Source organism: Bemisia tabaci, chromosome 2 (assembly GCF_918797505.1).
Source record: "Bemisia tabaci chromosome 2, PGI_BMITA_v3".
In the NCBI taxonomy this organism is placed as follows: Eukaryota; Metazoa; Arthropoda; class Insecta; order Hemiptera; family Aleyrodidae; genus Bemisia; species Bemisia tabaci.
In genome coordinates this window covers 24,922,347-24,947,283 of record NC_092794.1, presented here as the reverse complement: position 1 = coordinate 24,947,283, position 24,937 = coordinate 24,922,347, and the positions used below count along the sequence as shown (strand labels likewise).

Below are 24,937 nucleotides of genomic sequence, written 5' to 3'. Positions count from 1 at the left end.
TTTTAAAACAACGTATGTGCCATTAGTTTCCCTATGCACATAAGTGTTTTTACAGATGAGCCAGAATTTATAGGTCCAAATTGCAAAATGCAGTCCAATTATGCAGCCACCGCTTTCAAGGGCCATTTTGAGGTGAAACAGCCCCCTCCCGAAAAAAAGAAAAAAATCGAGACTCATTTTTTCCCAAGGTCTTTCAGAAAAATTGTTTTTATTTCAAAATCAGTGATCCAAAATTAACTCATGCAATAGAGGGCTGATTTGTAGGTAAAAAATCAATCATCTTCCACCTTTTTATCAGACAACCAGGAATTGAGTAATTCTTTTCAATTAGTACGTATGGCCATATATGTAAGTGGTTTTTCTGGAGAACGGCTTTCCTGATTTTTCGTATTCTCAGGCACCCATACACAAAATTTGTACTTGCTTACGCCAAAATTCTGAATTTTAATGCAATTTGAAAATGTGTACTCCCACAGTTCACGTGTCTCTGGAAAAACCTTGTAAACGGATAAACAAGGTATACCATAGAGACCGCATCAGTTTAGTAAACTGCAGGGCCGGATTTAGGGGGTGGCCACATGGGCCGCGGCCCATGGCGGCAAATGTTGTAATTTTTTCAAATGTAGGTATCAAGAAAAAAATCTGGTTCAGAAAAAAAAATTGCGAATGAGAAAAGGCGAAAAAATCTCTTTATATCCTGAGAGTTGAAGTATAGTAATTTCTAATTTGTTCTTCTTTCGGTGATACAAGAGGCAACTCCTTTCATTAAAGGAGAAGCCCTCGGCGCGCCGCGCCACCGCACCGGTCAGCATGAAACACATATTAGCGCCTACAAGACCTCGTGAATACTTCACGCATTGCGTCAAACGTTAGGCGGTCAGCAGCCTGCAGCGGTCGGCGTGGAACGCATAGCGCCTACAAGACTGTGGGGATACTTCACGCATTGCGCCAAGCACAGTGCGGTTGGCGCGGTGGCGGAAATCAAAATCATTAAACTACATTCATGTTCATTCTTTCATAATTTTTTCGTTCTTTTCTTATGAATGAAAGGCTTCGTCCACACAGAGATAGGTTTACAGAACTTAATTTTCGCGCAAAGTTCCGTGAACTTTTGCTAAAGTTGACAGGGCTTTCACGAAAAATGCACAAGAGGAAATGTTAAAAGACAGTGGCTACTCCAGTAGGGAGGACGTTTTTCTAACTCATTTTTGTGCATTAGAAGATAGTTACTATAGTAGTGTGAGGAGGCTTGACTCATATTTAGGGGTAATTTGAAACGGTTTTCTCTTTTTCTTTGCTCATTAAATAATTCGTGAAAATGTCCCTCCAATACAAAGCACTAGTTTTCCTATGTATTCCTAGTCAACCTTGGGCTAGACTGCTAGAAACAATGATGTAGGTGATTTTTTGGAGGTGCGAAAGTAGTTCGCTGTAAACACCTCGCACATATAACTGAATTTACAGCTTTCCTTACTATAAAGTGCCAGGTAACTTTGAAATATTTCTCTTCAGCCGTTCAATACTGTTTTAAAATTTTAAGAATTCATCAATTTTTATCGAGACCGATTCATCAGAATTTTTCCTTAGCGTTCTTTTCACACTTGTCATTTTCGTTGTCCAAAAGAACTCCTCAATGGATCGGTCGCATGCATGAGATACAGCCAACTGAATACCTTTCAGGTAGGGTAAATTCGCTCGAAAATCACGATGGTTCCATCAAAAAAGTCTGAAATCCACTCCTTGCACAATCTGCATAGTTTGTGACACTCTTTTTCAAATTCACAGTGTATGCGGGCGGTTTTTCATGTCCATGTTCTAAACTCTCCTTGCATAAGATTTCAATTCATTCAAAGCTTTTGTTTTTGCAAAATAAAGAAAGAAAAAGGAAACAAACGCTTGAATACGATTGAAATCATACAATATAAAAAGTTAGTGAAATTCTGTGTTTAAACAAGTCAGTTTTTCTTACTCCTCTGTCTGTTGCAAACCTGGTCGGCGGAGACTGAGAAAAAGTGTCTCACAAAATACACAGATTGCGCACTGAGGAATGGATTTCAGACCTTCTTGACATGCCTAACGTGATTTTTGTGCAATTTAACCTGGGTGTAGTGTATTTATTTGGCTATATCTCTTGCATACAACAGACCCATTATCTCGACCTTTGAAGGAAAGACTCTCCAAGTCTTGCTGTTAATTAAATTTCTGAACAGACAGTGATGACAACAGTGATGATACGTTCTGCTGAGCTAATTAGAGGAATATTTTGATCTTTCTTTGTATTTTCCTCTACGAAACGAATGATTGATCCTTAATAATATTTTAAAGAAAGTTAAAATAATCGATATTTTCTTATGCAAAGCATAACACAAGTTAGGCTCTTGATGGAAGTTTTCAAACAGTGAAAAGTTCTATTTTGGTTTGTCTTACGAAGTATCATTGGTAAAAATATTTGATACTTAGAAAGTAAAAATATTTCTGTTAAATTGAAAAGAATTTTTTTTCTGCACATACTTTCAGCAGATCTGTCTGTTTCTGAAGAACATCTTCTGTTTCAGATTTCAACAAAGAATACTTTTGGCATTTATAATAGCCCAACACCACCTATATCAGACTGATTTTTACCTAATTATTGTATGTAACTGATGACGGTGATAAGGCAGTTTCTAAGCCTAACACACCACAGGAGATGACAGAGTAATGAATGAATAAGAGTTGGAATTCACAGTAAAATGACTTTTATTTGAAGTTCTTGTGACAAGACAACAGACATTTTCGTCGGTGTTAACCGTTCATTTTACTTCACTTTTCTAATCTTCCATTATTATTTCTGGGGGAAATTCTAGTCATCACTGAATCTTCGGGAGACATTTTGATGACTTCATAATCCTTTGTGAAGTGTTTGTGAATAAATATACTGAGATAGAATAGAAGATAAACATTAAACATGTAGCAACAAATACACAAACACATATAGGATAAAATTAAGAGACTTACTCAACAATATGTTTAAGATAGATAAAATATCAAAATTATGTACAACTTTGAAAACTCAAGAATAAACTTCACATTTCTGCCTTTGTGATGTTCAGATGGTCTTAAAATTTAAAGTTAAGAATAGCACACTGATTAATATATATGATTATGACTACAATATTAGGTGAGATTTAAAACTAGGTCCTTATAATAGGTCTTAGTAATATACGTGTAGAGTAGAATATTGATCGATGGAGCCACCAATCTCAACACCCATGGACTGAATATTCAAGCGTAAGCTATTCTTTAAAAATTGCCGAGTTGGACCAAGTTGAAGCAAGGTCACATCAAGTCATCACAAAGGCCACGGTACGGTCAGCGCTTTATTCTATGAGATATTTGTTCGGAATTTACACATTGGATCACATTTTAGAGTCAAGATGGCAATGGAATAAAATAATACTTACAACAAAACCAAAATTTTAAAATTTTTAAAACTTGACTGTTCCTGAAAGGGGAGGGGTTGGACTATTAAAAATAAATTAGATTGAAAAAAGATTGCGGATTCTAGATGTTCTTGGTAACTTTTGAATTTCGTTTTTGAAGCACCAGACTTGCTTAGTATGCATGGTTTTGGATGAACAGAGATGCATCGCCAGCTTGTCCTTGGACTGATCCAGCAACATATTTTCCAAGTGCCGCATCACCATTAGCCTGTAAAGATGAGAAAATTATTAGAGAAAATCTGATAACTGAAATCAATAGGGATAGCTTTGGCAACTTGTTATTTGTGATAAACGTGTGATTAAAAATTTTACAAGGATACAAAGAAAAGTAATATGGCTTAAAAAATGAGACTACATACTCAGAATTATTTTTTTTTTTCTAAAGTGGGAAAGTTCTTTCGAAAAAAAATGAAGGAGGTGAAAACAAGGAGGTGAAAAAAAAATAGAAAGAGGAAAAAGAAAGAAAAAAGTAGAAGAAAATAAGATTATGAAAGACAGAGGAAAAAATAGAGAAAAAGTAAACTAGAGAAAATGAAGAGTAAGAAAGAACACGGTAAAAAAAGAACAGATAGTTAGAGAAAAAAGCAGAGCAAGAGGAAGAGGTGAAAGACCAAATAAAACGGAGGAAAAAAGCACAAAAAAAAACTGATAGTAAGTAAAGAGAAAAAAGAAAAGCGAGAAAATAGAGAAAAGAAAAGGAAAAAATCAAAGATTTAAAAAAACACTGTATTTACCCAGGTATTGTACGCTTACGTTTAGAATACACATACTGTTTTTTCGGGCCCTTTGAAAAAAATGTCAGGGGGGGGGGGGGGGGGCTCTCTTTTCAAGAATACTGTCATAAGTGACATCTTGCTTATTGACCGTGATTTCTGCATCCCGAACGACTTCAAGCTCGGAATTCGTGGTGAATGATCTTAGCATGGAAAAAAAAGGTGAGAGTCACCTGAGGAAAAGAATAGGATCAAAAGAGATAGATACCACGCTGTAACACAGCTAGTGTAAAATCAAAACAAGCGGCAATTAGTGGGGGGACTTGTCTAGTCTGCAGTGCAATAGCACAAGGTAGTGAATAATGAAGATCAGTCAGAACTCATGTTGCTGGTTATGTACAGGGATAGTACAGAGTGTTACATACCACCATTTTGAGGGCTAAAAAGTTTGAGAAAATGTTTACGTACAATACTTGGGGAGATACAGTAACAAAAATGATTTAATGACAAAACAACAGCAATCTTTGAAGGTGCAATGCTATTTACAAAGGCAGTAAACTAGGTGAGAATGAATTACCTACATTCTTGTCAATATTATTTGTTTATGCTTTGTATGTATTGTATCATGGTGATATTATAACTAACAAAACACTATATTTTGTGAGTGAGTTTTAAGGTGTTTTCAGAATTTGTGAAGTAATGATACAACTGCATGAACTGTAAGTCAATTCAACTTGTGATCTTAATTTCCATTGGTTAAAAATAATTGACACAAACTTTTCTCTGTATCAAAACAATTAGCTTTTTACAACAAATAAAAAAAAAAACTAATGTGATTAAAAAACTAAAAATTAGATGAAATTTACTCTACTATCTCACATCCATGCTTCAGAGGATAGAATAAGTGCTGATGGAGCGAGAAACAGCAGAACTACAAAAGGCTGTCCAATTTTGAAAACTCAAGCTCTTGAATTTCTGTGGGACATTAGTTTTAAATTTGCATGTCAAGTAAAACAAGCTTACAGAAAGCTTTACTTTTTTCATTGAAAATTCTATTTCAGATACCTAAGGTTTTTTAAATTCTATTGTATTCAAATTACTACTCTTTGATTCAACTTATTGTCGTATATTTATATCTGCATGCAAATAGGACTTAGTGCAGAGGCTCTTTATCAATTTATGACCGAAAGCTCTCAAGGCAATGCATTTTCAAAAGAGGACACTAATAGCCGTTTTCTGAAGTAGCACACAGAGGCCAAACTCATGAATAAAGACATCATCAATGATGTGGGGTTGCATATTTCGTGCAATTTTCATTACCATTGATGAGTTCAAGACTCATCATTTCAGCTTCCACTCGTGCCATCAGAAAACAGCTTGAAATGCGTTCATCTGATCTGCTGGATACTAGTTCAAGCGGAGGTAAGTAAAATTCCAATACACCTTTAAGATGAATCGAAATGTTTCCAGATGTGGAACGGGGTGCGAATCTCAACTGCTGCTTCACTGCTCTGCTATATGACTGATGTCTTGAAGAAGGGATAATTATCATGGTAACACATTTTTTTGAAAAAAAGAAGGTCTTAACATATGACAGCAAAACTTGTGGGAAATATGACATCAAATTTATGAATATCTATTACAAAGTATGGAAAATTAAGAAAATCAACGTTGCTCGTTGAATGATGTGTAAAAGAGAGATATCATACTGCTACTTTTCTCTTACTCATTATGTCAATGAGCAACATCCACTTCCTGAATTGTTCTAATAAACGCAATAAGATCTTCCTAAATTTCATGTCATATTATATTAAATTTTAAATTCAAGATTGTTGACTGTTCTTGAAGAAATTAGCTATGTAGCAGAGCAGTTTTTATCCCCCGATCATTTAGATTTACCTTCAGCATTACTGGCAAAGTACTGAGCTCCTTGAACAATCTCATCAGACGAAGTGAACGCACATTCATTTACTATGAAGCTGAGTGTGAAGTGTAAGCAAAGACAAAACAAACCATAACCAATAAAAACGGGGTGCAAATTTAAAATCAGGAACAGACACCAAGCTAGGGTTCTTAATACGCATGACTGGCAACAAAATTGGATTTGGCTGCGGCAAGGCTCGGGATACTTCCCGCAACATATTTGCCAAGACAAGCTTGACCATTAGCCTGAAAGTATTTACAAATCAAAATGAAGATGAAAAATTGAGACGATGCAGTACAATACATCAGGTGGAATATAAAAAGTGACCTGTCATCCATAAAAAAAAACTGAAAAAAAAAACCTCCCCCACTAAAATTCGTAAGAAAAGACTTTATTCTTTTCATATCATTCATTTGGAGTAAATTCAAGTTGTTGCAAAATCTATACCTTCTAAAGAGAAAAAATTGAATTTAACATCGAATATGAGGTTGAAAAACGGTACTTCAACTTCAAATCGAAATTGTAGTAGCTAAATGCTGGAAAATCTTATTTTCAGAACCCATATTGTGGCCAAGGTGCAAAATCCTGTATCTCCATTACATTGTTTCAAAATGTCACCTCATATTTTATTTTTTCGAAGAGAAAGAGGTCAACTTCATAACTTGAAATATATGCAGAATATTTTATCAACAGAGAGAAAAATCAAGGAAGTTTTCGAGAAATTACCTTGACTTGTTTTTCGGACAAAATATGACATGACGTCTGCAACATGGCAAATGGAGAAACATGATTTTGTACTTTGGCAGGCGGTATAGATCTTTGAGAATGGACAGTGGAATCCTAAGAGCAACGAGGACCCCCCCCCCCCCCTCAAAAAAAACAGGTCTGTGCAAATTGTATAACTCTTTGATTGGCTATCTCGCCATGTTATATGGAGCAGTTTACGCGAAAAACTTGGTGAAGTTGGAGGACCAGTTTAGTGGGGCTTTAAAAGGTACAACTTCACTTCCCTTCAATGTATATTGAACAAAAAACTTTAAACTTCAGATATTGATGAGACTGAATGAACAGATTTGTCAAGCCTGAGGTCTTCAAGATACTCATTGAAGCTCAGAGGAGACACATTGTTCTGTTGGGACGGTTCTTTCTATAAATCGGGATTCAAGAATACTATCAAAGCATGCTGTAAAGATTTTATTACTAGCATACAGAAGACATGCAAAAAATGCAGAATTTGGTCGTCAGATTCAATCGTTACACCTGACAAGTAAGGCCTCAATTTGGATTTTTTCATGATTCAAATATGATTTTGAATTTTTGGGCATTAACTAGAATTTTAGGTCAATTTTATTAATTCGTTGAAAAAATTAGAAAACTGTATTTCAGGTTTCCATCACAAAATGTGGTGAAAAATTCACCAAAATTACATACTGCAGGTCAAAATTTTGATCTTGCCTTTAAGGAGACACAACAATTATAATGCGATCGGTACCCCTGAAATTTTTTCACTTGCTTACTCGGGCAGAAATGGGTGCAGCCATTCGGGATGCATGTGATGAATTTTTTGTGCTCTGTGAAAGTGAAGAGAATTGGACATCACTGAACAAAAAGTATCTACCTACAAAAACGCATACCTGCAACAGCATTGTAATAGACTATGCTTCGTTTTTTAAAATCCTTTTTGTAGATAAGACTTTGAAACTTTAGTCTTGATTCGATGTTGGATGTTTTTTAATGATGCTCAAACAACATCATTTAGCAAAATAGACTCATCTACGAACGCAGGTTTGAAGAAGCAAGTACAAGTCACTGAGAACTTACGTCCAGTTAAATGCTGTTTTCAAATGTAGATACATACTGTTAATTTAGTGATGTCTGAATGTAGTGATGCTTGAACATTCACAAAAGCGGATACTTGGTGATGAAGTTATGTTTCTGATTGAGTTTTTTGTTAAGAGAAACAGAGGTACGCTAAAAACAAAAGAAGTAGGAAAACAACGCAGGAACTAATGGAACTCATAACCAAGAAAAATTATCTGCGTAGAACAAAACTAAAGTCACGGGATTTCTCCTAATTTTAACAATCTCTGCATGAGAAACATCATGCAAGGGTGCACAAGCTCATTCACTACTATACACTATTAAAAATAGATCAGGAGGGAAAAAGTTATGTATTATGCTTATGTTTCACGGAGGACTTACCTTGGCTCTCTTCAGTAATTCATCTTGGGCAGCCTTAACATTCTCCGCTTTGCCTCCCCATGCACGGAGCACGGAAGCCTGCAAAAAAAGTCCACGATTCAATTAACAAAAAAAAAAATGGAAAATACTTAATGAGTAGTAAGATCTTATCCCTAATCACTCGTTTCATCCGAATTTGTGTAGAAGAACCTATTGTTCGAATAATTAGAGCAGAGTGACTGATTCCACAATGACAAAAACGAAAATATACCATTTGAATGCAAATTAGATGCATAAGGTTCGAGAATTGAATAGGATGGAATGAACATTCCTGCATTTAATAGGTGGATCGACGTATGAATAAAATTTCAATTAAAATTTGGAAATATATCTGAATTGAACACTAAATTGTTAAAACAAGGGTCCACTTACTCTCAGATAAACTAAAATTGCGGATTCAGGGTAGGTACTGTTGATTTCCCAACTCATGAAACATTTTTATTGTCTGCCGTAGTGCCGCCTGAATGCTAACAGACTTCTTTTCATGAATTTCTGGACTGAATTTTTACCCATACCACAAATATGTTACCACCTCTAGTCTACTAATTTAATTTTCCTATTTATAAGCTTTTTTAATATTGGTACATACTATGGTACGTCCTGTAGGCTGTCATTTTGCATTTTATTTTTTGTTCTTGTTTTCTGCTATTGGGCTCTCCATTGCCAATTATAAATAAGAAAAATGGATCTCAACCATTCTTAATCTTGCATATTAGATACAACAATGAGCCACTTAAATGTTTAAGAAAAGCAAAGGCATGTGTGAAGTGCAAAATACCAGTTTTGGAGACTTAAATGAAAAGTTCTGAAAGATGTTGCTGGGCCTCGCATGCCAAAAATTACAACTCACACGCAAAATTTTCATACACAAATCTAGAATACACTTTATTAAATAAAATTTTGTCATTTTACAGTTACATAAAACTTTAAAAAAATTGCTGTAAGAATAATATGACGACTAAAAATTAAAATTACTTCATACATTTTGACTCTTTCCTTGAGGTGAGGACATACCATTCATTGGAGAATTTACTCAAGATCATGTTTCAACAGGTTTTGCTACTGCACCCCACACTTCTATGTTGAAAAAGTGACATGCCAATGTTATGAAATATTTTTTATTGTTGGGTATATTGAGAAAATTTTACCTGAAGGGCACGACCGTAACTGAAGGTGAGGGTCCATGGTTTCTTGCCGGGGTATTTGTTGATAGCGTCTAGGTGGACAGAGGCTTCTTCTTCAGACTGTCCTCCGGATAAGAAGGTAACTCCTGGTAAAGGAAAGAAACAAGAAAAAAGGTCAGAAAATTTAAGACATTGTTATGGAACATTGTTACTCACGTTGCATTTACGTGAGCCCGATTTAGGTTACTTGCATTCTTGAGCTACTGACTCTTTTGCACCACTTTTCTTTCCATAAACCTTCTAATTTGAATTAAAAAATGTTCAACCCTTGTTTCTTTTAAATTAAATAGACCCAAACGGGAATCAATTTTTATTCAAAGCAACAAAAACAAAGATAGGACATGAATTAAGTAACTATTTTTCAGTAAAATTGTAAATATCTTTTTGGCAAAGGAAGAATGATTCCATACCTGGAACGGCAACAGGGACTGTGCGTTGGAAGGCGGTGACTGTGGCCTTCGCAACATCAGCTGGAGTGTATTTGGTTGGGCATGACTGACCAGCGGTCACCATGTTTGGCTTCAGGAGTGTGCCTTCCAGATATACATGGTGGTCATTGAGTGCCTTGTAAACAGCAGCTAGAACAGTTTCTGTAACCTTCTGGGCGCGGTCCAAATCGTGCTCACCGTCGGGAAGAACCTGCAAAAAGAGGAGCAGGGACTTATTAATTCATTCAAGCTCAAAGAAGTACATGAACTGATTCTAAACACACAAACAAACCTTCCCAACTTTTTCAAAATTAACATTGACTTACTGTCCAGTAACATCCTCAACCATTAATTCTGGCAAATAAAAATGTACGGTGTTCTCATTCTAATGATATTAAAATAGATGTGGAATCAAAGGCGTTAATACAACAAGACCAATTTTTCTTTTTTTGTTAGAATACGTCAGCAGAGAAGATTAAACACGTCCTGAAAGTCTTGCCACCAACTCGTGGAAATTCGAACGGATAAAGTTAGTGAGATGCAGGCTATGAGAGTATATGGACCATTTCATTGACTACCTAGTGCAACCTCACTGAACTAATTTGATCAAAGTCTTGAGTTGCAGCAAATTGTAGGTGATAAGTTCTAATACTCCCTGGGAGATTTTTAGACCTCTTCTTAGAGGAAGAAAAAATGAAAAGTACTTTTCTAGTTCAGTATTGGGATAACCCCTTCACTTTGTTAATTTTACATGGATTCTAACTATTCTTTCATCGAAGATGCATGTGGATTGTTCCCTCTGCAGTATCCATGATTCTTTAGATCCTGGTTGTTTTACACTGAAAAGTTACCACACAATTTGCATTTTTTGATGATAGTTCGGACTTTCAAAATTTCACTTTGACAGCACATGGAGCATGTTGGTATGCTTTTCCTTATTTAAAAAAATATCTAAAATTTTTCCAGGTGGTATATGAACTAAATCCACCCATTTATGTCTCCTAATTATCTAGAGGAGCGCATACCCCTGATTCACCTTTATTGTAAATTCTGCAGCTACACTCAGCTACAAATGGTAATAAGTTAATGTATAAGCCCATTCATTAATATTGATGAAGCGCAAATTTATGCAACAATAATATACTCTGATTTCCAACGCTCTTCTGGTTATCAGTCTTAATCCTCCTTATCATAGGAACAAAGCTTTTTGCATTCATGAATTGACATTCTGGCCCTTGGTTCTGTTCACATAGCCAAAACTCAAACATTATAGACGAACGTTTCTGCCAAATTGTGATGAGATCAAATGTAAAATAGTGTGCTACTAGCATTGATCCAATTTCATTCAAATTCAGAGAAACCTTTTAAATTGCTAATTGTTTCTTATAAACCTAATGTCCAGTCTCAGACTCTTCTATAATGAAAGTCCACTAAGAGGAGCAATCTTCAAAAAGTTCTAACCAGTGTTTACAGAGCATAATGAGAAAAAATTACATTGAAAGAAAAAACCTCAGCAGTTTGATGAAACAAAAAACATACTAAGTATCATACCACAGTTCTACTGTAGTGGGGATCACTCTTTTCAACAACAAAAAGGTTGGGTTAAAAACTTTTCAAGCCCACAAAATTTAGTAAGGCCCGTCAAAATTTGCGATCGGAGAAAAAAGGAGGAATCTCACATATTAATTCTTCTATTGGAAATTTGTTTAAGAAGAAATCGGGTTTGACTTACCTCAGGTTCGACAATAGGGACGATGCGGTTGGCCTGACAGATGGAGGCATAGCGGGCAAGGACATTGGCATTTTCAAGGATGGATTGGTATGAGGGTGTGTTCTTTCCAATTTTCAAGACACAACGCCATTTTGCGAAGTCAGCACCGTCCTTTTTGTATTGAGCGCAACGTTCAGCCAGATCATCCAAACCTGTTGAAAATAAGAATGGGGAGGGTTATGAATGGGCATAGAAATTCACGAGAGGAGCAAATGTCCAAATCCACTGGCAGAATCGGCCAGTAATAAAATCAATTTTAAAGGATATTAATGAACTGAAATGGATTAAAAAAAATTATCTGGGTACCTTTTTTTTCATTCTTACTAATTGACCTTAAAAAAATAAAAATAACTAAAAAACCAGGAAACTTTCAAAAATTTTGAGAGGACGTTCTCTAATAATTTCAGAGAATTCAAACGTAAAAGAGAACAAATTTTTATTACATGTGAAGAATGATTTTCAGGGGAAAGAAAGGGCGAGGTTTTTTTAGTTATCAAGATTTTCAAACTGTAGAGGTTCGGCTGTTTGTGAAAATGGTGAAAATGCATTAAAAATAACACGAACGGAAAACATGGAAATAAATCGCACCTTGGGTGGTTGTCTCTCCTTCAGATCCGAAAAGGTTGACAACACCCTTATCAACCTTGATTCCGGGAATAATTCCTTTCTGTTTCAATAGGACGGGGAATGGAGTGCCATCATCAGCCTTCTGGTAAAGAGACTCGTGGAACAAGATAACACCAGAGATGTTATCAGCGAGAGCTTTGTCTGTTGTGAATAACAACTGAAAAATTCAAAATTCACATTAGATTTCAGAGAAATGAGAACCATCATACTTATGTGTCAGTCTGGTGAAAAGTGATCTCAGTCAACAGAGACACAATTTTTAGTGATTGATGTAGAGTTGGGTGGAACTCCTCTGAGGGTCAACGCATCTGGTTACAATTAGGTGTGGAATCATTAAATTATTTTCTGTATGGTATATCAATGGCATGCTCACGTCAATGGCTATGAAAACTTTTTGAAAGCTTTTACTAGAAACTAAAGTAACATTGATGTTTTAAAACATCATTTTAGTAAGTTCCTGAGAAGAAAATAAATTTAAAGCTATTCGTGCTATTTTTCATCGTTACCTTAAAGATAAGGCTCATTCACGTGCATTCATGGCTAAGTTTGTTTTTTTTTTCCTATTGTCATGTTGTATTCTTTATACCATACTTATGTTTTTTTTTCATGTTCAGAACTGTAATAAAAGATAAACACTTAAAAAAAAGGTTGTCAATTTATCTACTGTCCAAACCGTCCCTGAGGTTGTGACGGATGGGACGTTTTTGAAATTTTTAAAAAAGTGCTCCTGCGGCTTTAGGTATCAATATTTTGGGGTCCCGATTTTTTTGTATGCTCTTTACAGCATACAAAAGGAGAGCCTTCATTCAATTTTCAATTTTTTTCATTGAAACAGACCTAAAATTGTTGTTGAAAAAAAATTCCCATCCCTCCCGGCTATCCCCTAAGTATAATGAAGCATGGAGAGAAAAGTAAATTGAGGGAGTTAAGTACCTGACGGTACTGACGTCTGTTCTCCTCGTTGTTTTCGGCGCCGATGTCCTTGAAACGTTTGCCGATGGTAGAGGTGGATTCGTCGGCGGCAAGGATACCCTTTCCAGGGGCTACGATGGCCTGCGCGATTTTCTTAAGCTCCTCTTGCAATTCAGCGGGAGGGTAGTTGAAATAGGTGGTCATCTTGAATCTCGTGCGAAAATCTGAAACAATTCAAACACCACCTGTTAAAGCCGAGCAGGTCCAATATCTTCATGAATTGGTCACTGTATGTATTTGGCAGCGGCGGCGGTATTGGGGAGGCTTCCTCCACCACCCTCTATCGTTTTGCCGCAAGGGGACCGCACGGAACTTTCTCGCACGAACAACGCAACGCTCTGCGCTGTCGTTTGAGGGATGATGCTGATTATTATCATTTTGCGTAAATTGATAAACATGGACGAGGAGGCTGATTTACCTCGTTACGAAAAACAAAAAGCAAAAATAAAATTGTCATTTCGAAAATTTTGAGGCGGAAAAGTGGCAAAGCCGCCCCTATTACAGGTCCTCTAGGGCCTAACAACCGAAACTGCCTTGATTTGATAACGATTCGCCTGTGTTGCGACACATCTTCAAAATGGAAATTCTCTTTTGCGCATTTATATTTGGCTGACGGAGTTGCAAAGTTAATACCTGACGAACGGATGATCCTCGTCGACATTTAAAGGAATCCATCCATCGCAAAAGGGGAAAAATAATGCGTTCTGTTCAAACGTTTATGAGAGAAACCACCGGGTGAAAAAATTTGAAGACTAACACATAAATATAAGCTCCCCAAAATTTCAGGGACTTTTCAAGGCTTCACGAACCCTCCATGAGAGCACATAGTCGACCCGGTGGCGCCAGCAGCGTTTTTAGTTACTACATTCGCAACGTGCTTAAAGCGCGTGAAGTAATTTCTTACGCCACGTTGGCGGGACCGCTGCGAGAGTGCGTGTCCGTGCGCGCGTTCGGTGCGAGGGTACCACGGTACCGACGGGAATTTATCGGAAGCTTTCGAATCGCTTCTAATTCTGTTAACTCGCGACAGTTCTGACCCAGAGGCGGGACCCTCCCCCATCCCCCTGCCAGGCTCATCACTTCCAAAACCTTATTAAAAATCGATCCCACCCGTCGTGGTCGTGGTTCGCGCTCCAAGCAGGGTTGCCAACCTGCCCTAATATCTCCCTATTGGCCCATGATGAACCGGCGGGTTTTTAGCCCGAACCGGCTCCGCTCCGAGACAGAATATTTCAGAAACCCCGCGCTGAAAGCTTTTTATACAGTCAAAGTTATTTTCGGAGGTCAACACAGTTTTTCGCCTGATGATGATTGATAAGCGACAAGTCTGCCAATCCGTGCAGCAAATATGATTCAGTTTGACAAATTGGTTTCGCAAACTGTTCAATCCTGCATTCATCAGTCACCACTGGACCAAATTCTCGACAGGTTCAATAAATCATCATTAATGTTTTTGTTTCTTATCCGATTGCCTCCGTGGAGCCCGATGCCACTGTTTTTAACAATTCCCGGCTACACATCATAAGAATCAGACCAATCAAGAGCTTATTCTCAAAGTAAATGGTCGGATTATTTCGTTGGATTCATGACAGCTTTATAGCTGTCATGAAGAAAATTATTCTCAGAGATGGACGCTCCTTTCGTCACCAGACAATGATTAATGTTAAATTCACGTGGAAAGAATCTTCGTTTCATACATGGAATATGTACGTTTTCGGTTCCAGAATAACCGAACTTTGATTTGGACGATCGAAGTCCACCGTAAAACAAATTCGAATCTTAGCATGAAGAAGAAAAATTTTGGTTACCTGGACCGAAGTTCGGTTCCTTTGATCGAAAACTTAGGTATTCTACAAGAAGCAAACTTTTCTTTCGCCATGTCGCCTAATCTGTGCAACGAACAAAATCAGTTTGACAAACCTGCTTTACAAACTGCTTGATCACACATTCATCAGTTACAATCAGTTTTAAGAAGTCGGTCATCAGTCATCGTCATCAGCGAAAACAACTTTTGACTACCCTGCTCGCACGCTTTGGACGGCTACTGCGCTTATAACTGGCGCAGTCTGCGCTAAAACGTTTAACAAGTTGCAACTGAGATACGCGGTTATGGAATTGAACCATCGCCCTGCTCCCTCCAGATAAACGCGGTTGAATCGCGAGACGACCAAGTCTCATCGTCGTAACTTTTTAGAGTCAGCTCTTGATTGGACGACACGATCCTATGACGACAGAAGTGCAGAGCGAGCCCGCCAGGGATAAAACGATACGAGAGAAGAAAGGAAGCCCGGGGGGAAGGGGGGCAGGAGGGGGCGAAATAAACGGGGGCAAAAAATGGGAGGAAAATGAAACGTCCCGAATTGTGCGAGTCACTTTAACAAGCTCGCTCCCCCGGGGTACGCCGGCGGCCGGCACCCCCCCCCCCCCTCCCCTGAGCAAACTTTCCGAGGGAGGCGAACTTGGCTGGCGTTGTCGCGGTGTAAGTGGGGAGAAGGAAAGAACAGAGCCCTTGGAAAGTTTCCCCGTGAAAACATCAATGGGGCGCTGCCGCTGTTGAGCGTTGAGTCGGGCGCGGGAAAGTTAATTCGGTTAGAGTCGCCGAACGCTCGGTTTGAGCGGGGCGTCGAATTTTCCGGTGATGGATTCCGAATAATTAAGTTGCAGGCAGAGACGAAATATTTCCGAGACTCCGATTATGGCCAAAGTTACTCTCCGAGTTCAACACTCATTTTCGCTCGATGATGGATGATGAGCAACGTGTTGCGCAATCAGTTAAATGCCGATTTCACGCGCCGCGCCGGTTGCCCCGTCAACAGGGCGCGTAGAATTTTCCGAGCTCTCCGCGTCTTCTAGAATGGAGATGTTGCATGTGTGAGGGATTTGCGATTTGACCATTTATTCTTACGTAAAAGTTCGCGAGAAACACGATGGTGCCACTGGTTTTCTCTGAAACCATCTCCCAAGCTCAAAAACAGCTCTCAAGTTGAGGCCAAAATGGAGGGGATATCCCACCCTACCCTGAGAGTCCACCTCTACATCAAAACAAACTCTCCATGCAAAGATAGGGAGCAAATACATTAGCAGGGTTGCCACTTTATTTGGGGACTCCAAAACTGAAAACACGGCAACTCTGTCAATGTATTTGCTCCCTATCTTTGCATGGAGAGTTTGTTTTGATGTAGAGGTGGACTCTCAGGGTACACTGAAAAAAAAATATCGGTGTATTTACTAAGAAAAGGGTAAAATTACCAAGAATTCAGGGTTCTATTTGATCCCAGTTTTTTCTTGGTAAAATTACCATTTATGGAATTGGTAATTTTACCGAGAAATCTCGGTAAAATTATTGACTTTCTCGGTAATTTTACTGGACCCTGGTAAAAACGCCAATATTTTTTATCGACTGTGGTAGAATTACCGAGATAAAATGGCAAAGTTACCGGGAATTGATTACCAATAAAAGTGATATTCTTACCTGAAAAAAACAGTAAAAATACCGGTTTTTAGGTAAGCTTACCAGTCTGTCTTGGTAAAATTACCAATAATTGGTAAAAAAAGTGAGATGGTAAAAGTACCAACGGATCTTGGTAAAAACGCCGAGAATTTTTTTTCAGTGTAGGGTGGAATATCCCCTCCATTTTGGCCTCAACTTGAGAGCTGGTTTTGAGCTTGGGAGATGATTTCAGAGAAAACCAGTGGCACCATCGTGTTTCTCGCGAACTTTTACCTATGAATCAATGGTCAAATCGCAAATCCCTCACACATGCAACATCTCCATTGGACTTAATTCTGCCGAACGGAACTATGAGCACTATGAGCCCTGTTCTACGTACATTCTTATGGGTCTCAGGGCTCATGTCTCAATGCACATAGTTCCACTTGGCAGATATACGTCCAATTGTCCTTGTATGTTAGGCTAACTGGACCACTTTAAGCAGAGAGGAACCAAGCCACATCAGCTTTTGCCAGGTTTAACTAGGCATTTAAATTTTTTACAAGAGAAAGTTTGAGCAGATTCCCATGAAAATTTCAAGGAATTTGCCTCGTACTCTGCAGTACATTCGCTGAAATTTTTCCTGCGTATGTGCTGAAACAGTGAGAAATTCTTGATAAAGACACGCGAAACTAGGTAGAGGTCTAGGTCAACTAGGAAAAACTAGGTCTTCAAAAGTTGACTATCTGCCTATGCACTAAGCAAAGTGTTTGATTATTAGCCTTTTTTATTATGATGCAAGGATCATTCCCCGATATTTCCTGGATTTTATTCAAATCCTAAAATAATAATCATCACACTTTTTTAATGAAGGATTAATCCAGCCAGACCTCCCACCTGCAAAAGAAAAGACGGCCAGGGCAGAAAATATGTACTTTTTCAAATTTCTTTTCCCGTAAAAACCCTGACTTTTCCGGGGGATTCCTCATCCCCTATTCCCGAGATCTCGTGGAGGCGCACAGGGGATCGAGTCAATTAGAGAGGTCGGACATGACATTTTTCACTAAAGTTGCATTTGATGTTTTTTCTCGTCATATTTTAAAATTAAAGGGGTGCTTCGAGAAGAAAATTTCACGCGGAAACCAATGGAACCACTTTTAAAACCTCAAAATTTATTATAAACGGAGTTATAAGCTTCTTAAGTTTCCCAATGGACCACAAGACAAGGTGCGAATTTAAGCAATCTGATACATGTTTCTTGATCAGAGTTTCACGTAGAACACGATTAACGCAACGAATATTACTGAAACGAACTCCTGACGAAGATATTAACGTTTTTACTTCACATTGGTAATTTGAACTGCCCGCTCACAAGAAACTCAAAGCTCTACGTGAGTCAAACCGTGCACTACAACGGTTTCAGCAATCTTCTCGATCGAGCAATGTTCATTTCCCACCATTTGTTGTTCAAACTATAAGCAATTTGCTATAGCTGAGCCAAAGCGTCAAAATTGAGGTTGCCAGATTTTAATATAGCAGAGACTGTCATGATAACGTTTAGCGCGCGATGTGAATCACGTAGAGCGTTGAGTTTTCGTGAGCGGGTGGTTTGAATTTACGCATCAAGAATCATTAAATATCTTCGTAAGGAGTTAATTTCGGTAATTTTCGTTGTGCGCGCCGTGTTTTACGTGAAATTTTATTTAAGAAACATGTATCAGAATGCTGAAATTTGTACCCTGTCTAGTGGTCTATTATGTCCGATCTCTCCTATTGACTCGATCCACTGTGCGGCGCTACGAAAAAGTCCCCATCTTTTCCTGCTTTATCCCGACAGCGTCGATGTTAGTGTTGATTTATCGCCGCCAGCTCGCGAATAACTGAGGACTGAGCTTGCCGGTAAACTTTTTATAACCTGGGTAAATAAAAGATAAATATGCGAGATTTTTTTCGCGAATTTTAAACCGATCCGGACGGGGCGGTGGCGGAAAGAGGTCGGCGCACAGTGGATCGGGTCAATTAGAGAGGTCGGACATACATTTTCTACTACAACTGCAAATTTTTCAAGTTTCTTTCGTCGGATTTTAAATTTCAATGGGTGCTTCAATAAGAAAATTTTACGAGCAAACCAATGAAACCACTTTCAGAACCTCAAAATGTTGTATAATTGGAGTTATAAGCTTTTGAAGTTTCTAAATTTTGTCCGACCTCTCCTGTTGAGTCGATCCACTGTGCGGCGCGGTGGAGAGGAGCGCGAGGAGACTAGGAACGAGAGCCGGAACAAAGGTCGAGCACAAAAGAGAAGGTTAAAAGAAAACAAAGAAGGCGCAGAAGGCAGGGGCGGAAGGGTGGAGTGCCTCCTTTGTTGCGACGGAGAGGAGGGTAAAATGCAAGGCGGACACTCAAAATTGATGTCCTTATCAGGCAATTTTATTCGCGACAGAATCCGATTTAGAGCGTGTGGATACTCCACTCCCGCCCTCGACAAGAACGCTGTATGAGCCTCCAGACGTTGCCCAATTCCTCTTGACGAAGCAGAAACTTTCGTGAAAATTTAAAAACATTTTTCGCAAAAATTAGTTCCAGGGTGTCTACCAGTTACGGAAAACCAAAATTGGGGACTTTCGGGGACTTTTATGAGTGTTTTTTCAAGAAAATCGAGGACTTTTCCCCCGAGATAGAAAGAGAAACGGAGCTAGTCAGAGCGTTAAAAGGCGTATTTTACACGACTAATTTTACAAGTCATGTTGAACCGATGAAACTATACGAAAAACCAAGCAACACTACAGTTTTTCTACTCCTGGTTACAGCGCGCCGCCGCGGTTGGCGGGAAAATTTGGAAATGCCGGTGCTTAGGACGATTTTTGTCATTTTTTGGGGACCTGAACAGGAAAATTGGGGACTTTCGGGGACACCCTTCCAAAATCGGGGACATTTGGGGACCGGTAGACACACTGAGCTCGTAATTTGATCTCGAAAGTCTGAAAATTGATGCGTTGGTTGCAGGGTTTCAGGATCCCCCGTGCTAATTTTTATTATGGAGAGGAGGCTGAATGGTAAATTTTCTAGAATTTTACGTTTCCAGCTCTGTAAAATCAAAAAGGATATTCAGTTTAGTTACAAAAAATCCTGTACATTTGCTTTAATCATAATCGTTACCCAGTGCTTGAATGTCGACGGAAAGTCTTCATGATTTTTTTCAAAACTAAGTGTTGTCCAGAAGGGAATCTATGCAGGGGAGGATCTAGCAATTGGGCAACAACGGATTCCTTCCATTTAAACCTATGTTAAATAATCGATTCTTGTCGGGGCACCTGGCCCCTCCAAGAATCGATACATTTCCATAGGTTTAAATGGAGAAAAACAGTGCTGCCAATTTGCTAGATCCGCCAATGAATCCATCAAAATTCGAAAGTTCGTACGGCGTTATTTCTTAGCACAGAACTGTATGGGCTCGTTTCACCCCTTTCTCCGCTAGCTGGCTCTCTTGCACTGCAAGGGTGCAGAAGACGTCCAGGATTACGACAAATGTGAGGAAAATCTTGGGTCGTGAAACAGTTTCAAACCTTGAAAGCTCGCATCTACGTCAACACGGAACGTAGAGGTTTTAAAAGTGGTTTTGTTGGTTTTCATGCAAAATTTTCTTCAAGAAACACCCCACACGATATGAGTTTTGACAAAATTAGCATCAATATCTGCAATTTCAGTCGAAAATTTCATGTCCGACCTGTCTGATACCCTCGTCCCATTGCGCGCCGGGTCAACGCGGACCGTCAAAGAGCCTCCAAAAAAAGGGCCTTTTTTGGCCCCTTTTGTGAAACTCGGGGATTTCATTCAAATGTGGCCTAAACGAAACCTTATGATGACCCAAGACTCCAGTAAAAATTTTAGCTTGAGTATACGTCTGGTTTCGGAGATACAACGTTGCAAAGTTTGCATATTTAAGCTTTAAAAATCTTCATATTTTCAAATATTATCTTCCTAAAACCAACATGAGAGTGAACTTTACAATACTGAAACAAAGCGTAAATGAAGCATAATGATAAAGCAAGTCTCCAGTAAAAGTTTCAGCTTATGTATGACCCCTGTTTAGGTAGTGCAACGTTGCAAAGTTTACCTTTCTGAGCTTTAAAAATACTCATATTTTTGAGTTTCTTATTTAAAAACCAATTTTAGTGAATGTCCAATTGTATTTTGTGGCACGAAATTAACCCCTAGTGGTACTCGTGGATGCATAGTGCATTGATGTAAGGCTACAATAATTTCAAGTAACACAGCGTTGCAAAGTTTACATCTTATACCTCTGAACATGTCTTTTCTATTGTTTTTTTATTAAAAAAAAACTTCGATCAAACATGTCTCGGTATTGTAAAGCAAAATGTTAGGACTCTAGTTAGAACTAGATGACAATTGGTATAAAAAATTACACTGTTGCCTATTTTTTTGTTTTCCTTCAACATTTATACATAAAATAATTTTAAAATTAGGATACTTCCAAAAATAATAATCTGATTTCAAAATCAAATTCAAGAGACTTTGTCATGCTTAATGGAATACTCAGCATCAGCGTTTCTTTCAAAATCCAACAAATTCTGCCTCGCCATAGTTGCCAATTCGACCTTTTGTTAAGAAAAATTAAAAAATAAACATAGAATACGGAATATTTCGAGTTTTTTTAAGTATAAATTAATCTTGATCTAGAGAATACATTTATTACGCCTTGAAAAAATAATGCGTTCATCCATTGCATCCGTTCTTGTTCCTTTAGTGTTCATTTAATCATTTATTTTTTTCTTCTTTTTTTTCTTAATGTTAAAGTTTAAGATTAGCGACAGTGTCAAGAGTGTCAAGACATTGTCTATAGATTTGCAGGCAGAACTTGTACCGATGTGTGATAAATTCATGCAAAAAAAAATAAATATAAAAAATGAAAAAAAAATGAAGAGAAAAAAAAAATTATAATTGTTATTAAAAAAATGTAAAAACATTAAACATGTAAAAAAAATAAAATAAATAAAATAAAAATTAAAAAAGTAAAGCAAAGTTATAAAAAACAAAAATCAAATATCAATTTTTGGAGGATTCCTTATTTTAATTTCTCATTTATTTATCGCTTTAAAAGAAGTATTAATAAACTTGATCATAGTATTTTTGCCAATACCAATTGTCACTCGGAACTGACATCAACCCTCGATATTTTGCCTTGATATCAGGTATATATACATTCATAGACGTCATCTTTAACTACCATAAATAATAATTTCAAGAGTTTAACGTTGTTAGCTTGGCAACGCTGTACCACCACCAATCAAAGTATCCCTGCTTATTCGAACATACATCTACAAATGACACGTGGTAGATTTTACTCCTCAAATTCGAAAACAAGATCCACGAAAATCGCTCTTTAAACGCGGAAACTTCAAAATATAAACATTTTTAAAGCTCAAATAAATAAACTTTGCAACGCTGTATCATTGAATCTGTGCTTACGCTCGCGGTAAGGCCTATATGGAAGACGTATCTTATTATAAAATTACACCTAAACCCCATAAACATATATTTTGGTGATCAGTAAGTTCGTCTTTTAATAAAAAAACTAACCAAAATGAGCATTTTTTATAGGTCTTTGGTGTCAACTTTGCAACGTTGTATCAAGAGAATTAGCAGTATTATTGTATCAATAGATATATGCATTCAATAATAAGACTAACTGTTGGTTAAATGTCACAAAATATCATAAAATGTCCGATGGAGGTGTTTTCGAAAATAAGATACTTGAAAATATGCGAATTTTTAAAGCTTAAATATGCAAACTTTGCAACGCTGTATCTCGGAAACTAGACGTATACTCAAGCTAAAATTTTTACTGGAGGCTTGTCTCACCATAAGGTTTCATTTAAGCCACATACGAATGAAATCCCCGAGTTTCAAAAAAGGGGCCACTTTTTGGGAGGCTCTTTCAAGGACATGATTGAACTTCATTCAGCAGTCAAGAGCTCCTATTTTCGGCTCCTCCATGAAAACACCCATCTCTATTGAAAAACTAACCGCACGTACGTTGTTTCTCCAACAAGCCGGAAATACCGGTTTCTAAATGCAAAATGCAATCCACTTCCGCTGGCTCGGGAACGAAGAGACGAGAGAATCCCATTTTAAACACCGATTCCTTGACGAAGTCCCTGATTTTCCCTCGGAGTTTCCGTTGCCTGATGTGCCGGCGTTTCCAGGTCCCTGGCAGCGTGACTAAGGTGCACTTGTTTCGAAAATGTTCGATAAGAGCTAGCAGGACAACAGCGCGGAGATCCGTAAGGAAAGGGGAGGGCGGGGGACGGGAAGTCAAGCATAATTTCCCACGTGAGGGGGGGGGAGGGGGCAGGGGGGGTCGACCTGGAAATTACGAGCCGAGGGCAACGACGAATGTTGCTAATGTTAAGTAAACAGTGAAATGCCTAACGCAAAGAAAACACGAGGAAACGGCTCTTTGTTCATCTCGCCACCGCTGCGAGCGCTGCGGAAGCTCCGCGTAATAACTGCGCCGCGGCACCCGACACGACCCGACCGGCCCCGGGAAATTTCCCGACAGACTTTCCGCGGAACCGAAAATATGCGATCTGGGTCAGCTTCAGCCCTATCGTTTTCCGGAGCTACGGTGTCAACGATCGATGTCAACGATTCCCTCTTGTTACCAGAAAGGAAAGATCCCGGCAAACATTTTCCATCCCGGAAAACTTTGGCAGAATAACAGTAACACCTAGAGTCCCTTTATACTGAGAGTCAAGACAACACCCCCTCATGGAGTCACAAACGGGAATAAAGATTACACAATTTGAACGTTTTTCGTAATCTTTGATCGGCCCATTCTCGAATTCCTTTCTCCGTTCCTTCTCTCATTCCGTCTGTTCCTTGCCGAACCCGTAATTCCCTGGTCCATTCCAGATTATAATATTTGCAATCGGTGAAAATGTAATCTTTATTCCCGTTTGTGACACTGTGAAGGCCTAAAATGGATTCACATTGTCTTGACTCTCAATATAAAGGGACTCTAGTAACACCCACACAAGCACATGTTCAGGGTTGCCAGAATTTAGAAAATGAAATGCCCTGACACTTTATGATATGACAGGTGGTTCAGAAAACATAATTGAAAATAGTTTTCAGGCGAAGTGTGTTGTTCAAAACCTCAAACCCATTCTGGAAAGCAAGTCAAGGTGATTTAACAAATATTCCCTGACATTTCCCGAGTTTTCCCGACTTTTTAAAATTCCCTGACTTTTCCTCGACTGTGGCAACACACGGTACTCGCTCACACTTTGAGGAGCCATCGAGAGCGTTAGCGGGGCTTGAAACTTGATCCTTCGACTTAAGTCCTCAGTGGCGTCCGAATTTTAGAAATCGAGTTTTCTTCAACATTCGACTGTTCTAATTTCATTTCTGAAGTTACTGCTCTCTTTAATGACACGGTAGGCGGAAGGCTTGTTCCCACCATGCTCAACCAAAAATTCTACTTTCCATCTCCCGTCAAATGGTCAGCACGGCGTAACAAGGCCCACAGAAGGATCGAAATACATGATACGACTATTTTAACTCCGAAGTGACTGAAATTGCCTAGTTACCGATTTGAAGGAACTTTTGATTCGCTCGCGGTTTCGTCCGTGGAGCTTCCGAGCTATTAAAACGTTACAATGCAGCGTGGAACTATCTACGTTAGGATTTCTCTTTCTTTCTTTCTTTTTCTTTTTAAAGGAAAACCTATCTACTCGGCCACTGAATTTAGCAAAAAAGTCGTGTCGATGCTGTGATTTTGCGGGCATTCTAAGCGCAAACCTCGCCGCTAATTGACAATGCGGCGTTGAATAGACAAGATGGTACCGTTAGACGGAACGGACGTAATTCCTTAGAATTTCCTTTCTTGGAATTGGAGTCTGAAATCATAATAATCGTGCGCAGTAGAATTGTATTTACTCGGGAGGTTAAGAACATTTAAGTGACTTTCAAGGGCGGTCTGACCAGGGGGCCCGGTATATTTCCTGACTTTTCCTGACTTTTTTTGCTTTTTCGTGACTCTAAAATTTTCGAACTGCCTGGCTTTCCCTGATTCTCGGACAAAACTTCTACATAGATTTTGTTCTTTTCATTTACGCTGGCTTCTGTCGAACCCTGCTCGCAAA

The 24,937-nt window shown here is 38.5% G+C and overlaps 1 protein-coding gene across 8 annotated transcripts in view; it reads right to left on the bottom strand.

Moving 5' to 3' along the window:
- Positions 1-2,718: 2,718 nt before the first annotated feature.
- Positions 2,719-24,937, bottom strand: part of Ald1 (fructose-bisphosphate aldolase) — a 100,099-nt gene continuing 77,880 nt past the window's right edge. For 5 of the 8 annotated variants that reach the window (XM_019040462.2, XM_072296994.1, XM_072296992.1 and 2 more), the window contains exons 2-8: positions 13,301-13,503; positions 12,329-12,524; positions 11,702-11,892; positions 9,952-10,180; positions 9,506-9,627; positions 8,319-8,396; positions 2,719-3,687 (exon numbers count right to left, since the gene is read on the bottom strand). In XM_019040462.2, coding sequence (XP_018896007.1) covers positions 3,592-3,687; positions 8,319-8,396; positions 9,506-9,627; positions 9,952-10,180; positions 11,702-11,892; positions 12,329-12,524; positions 13,301-13,483 — 1,095 coding nt within the window. In that variant the 5' untranslated portion in view covers positions 13,484-13,503 and the 3' untranslated portion in view covers positions 2,719-3,591. Of the gene's footprint in view, positions 3,688-6,205; positions 6,362-8,318; positions 8,397-9,505; positions 9,628-9,951; positions 10,181-11,701; positions 11,893-12,328; positions 12,525-13,300; positions 13,504-24,937 lie in introns of all 8 variants that reach the window. The other 3 variants (XR_002008657.2, XR_011899274.1, XR_002008659.2) reach the window with 2 other exon arrangements.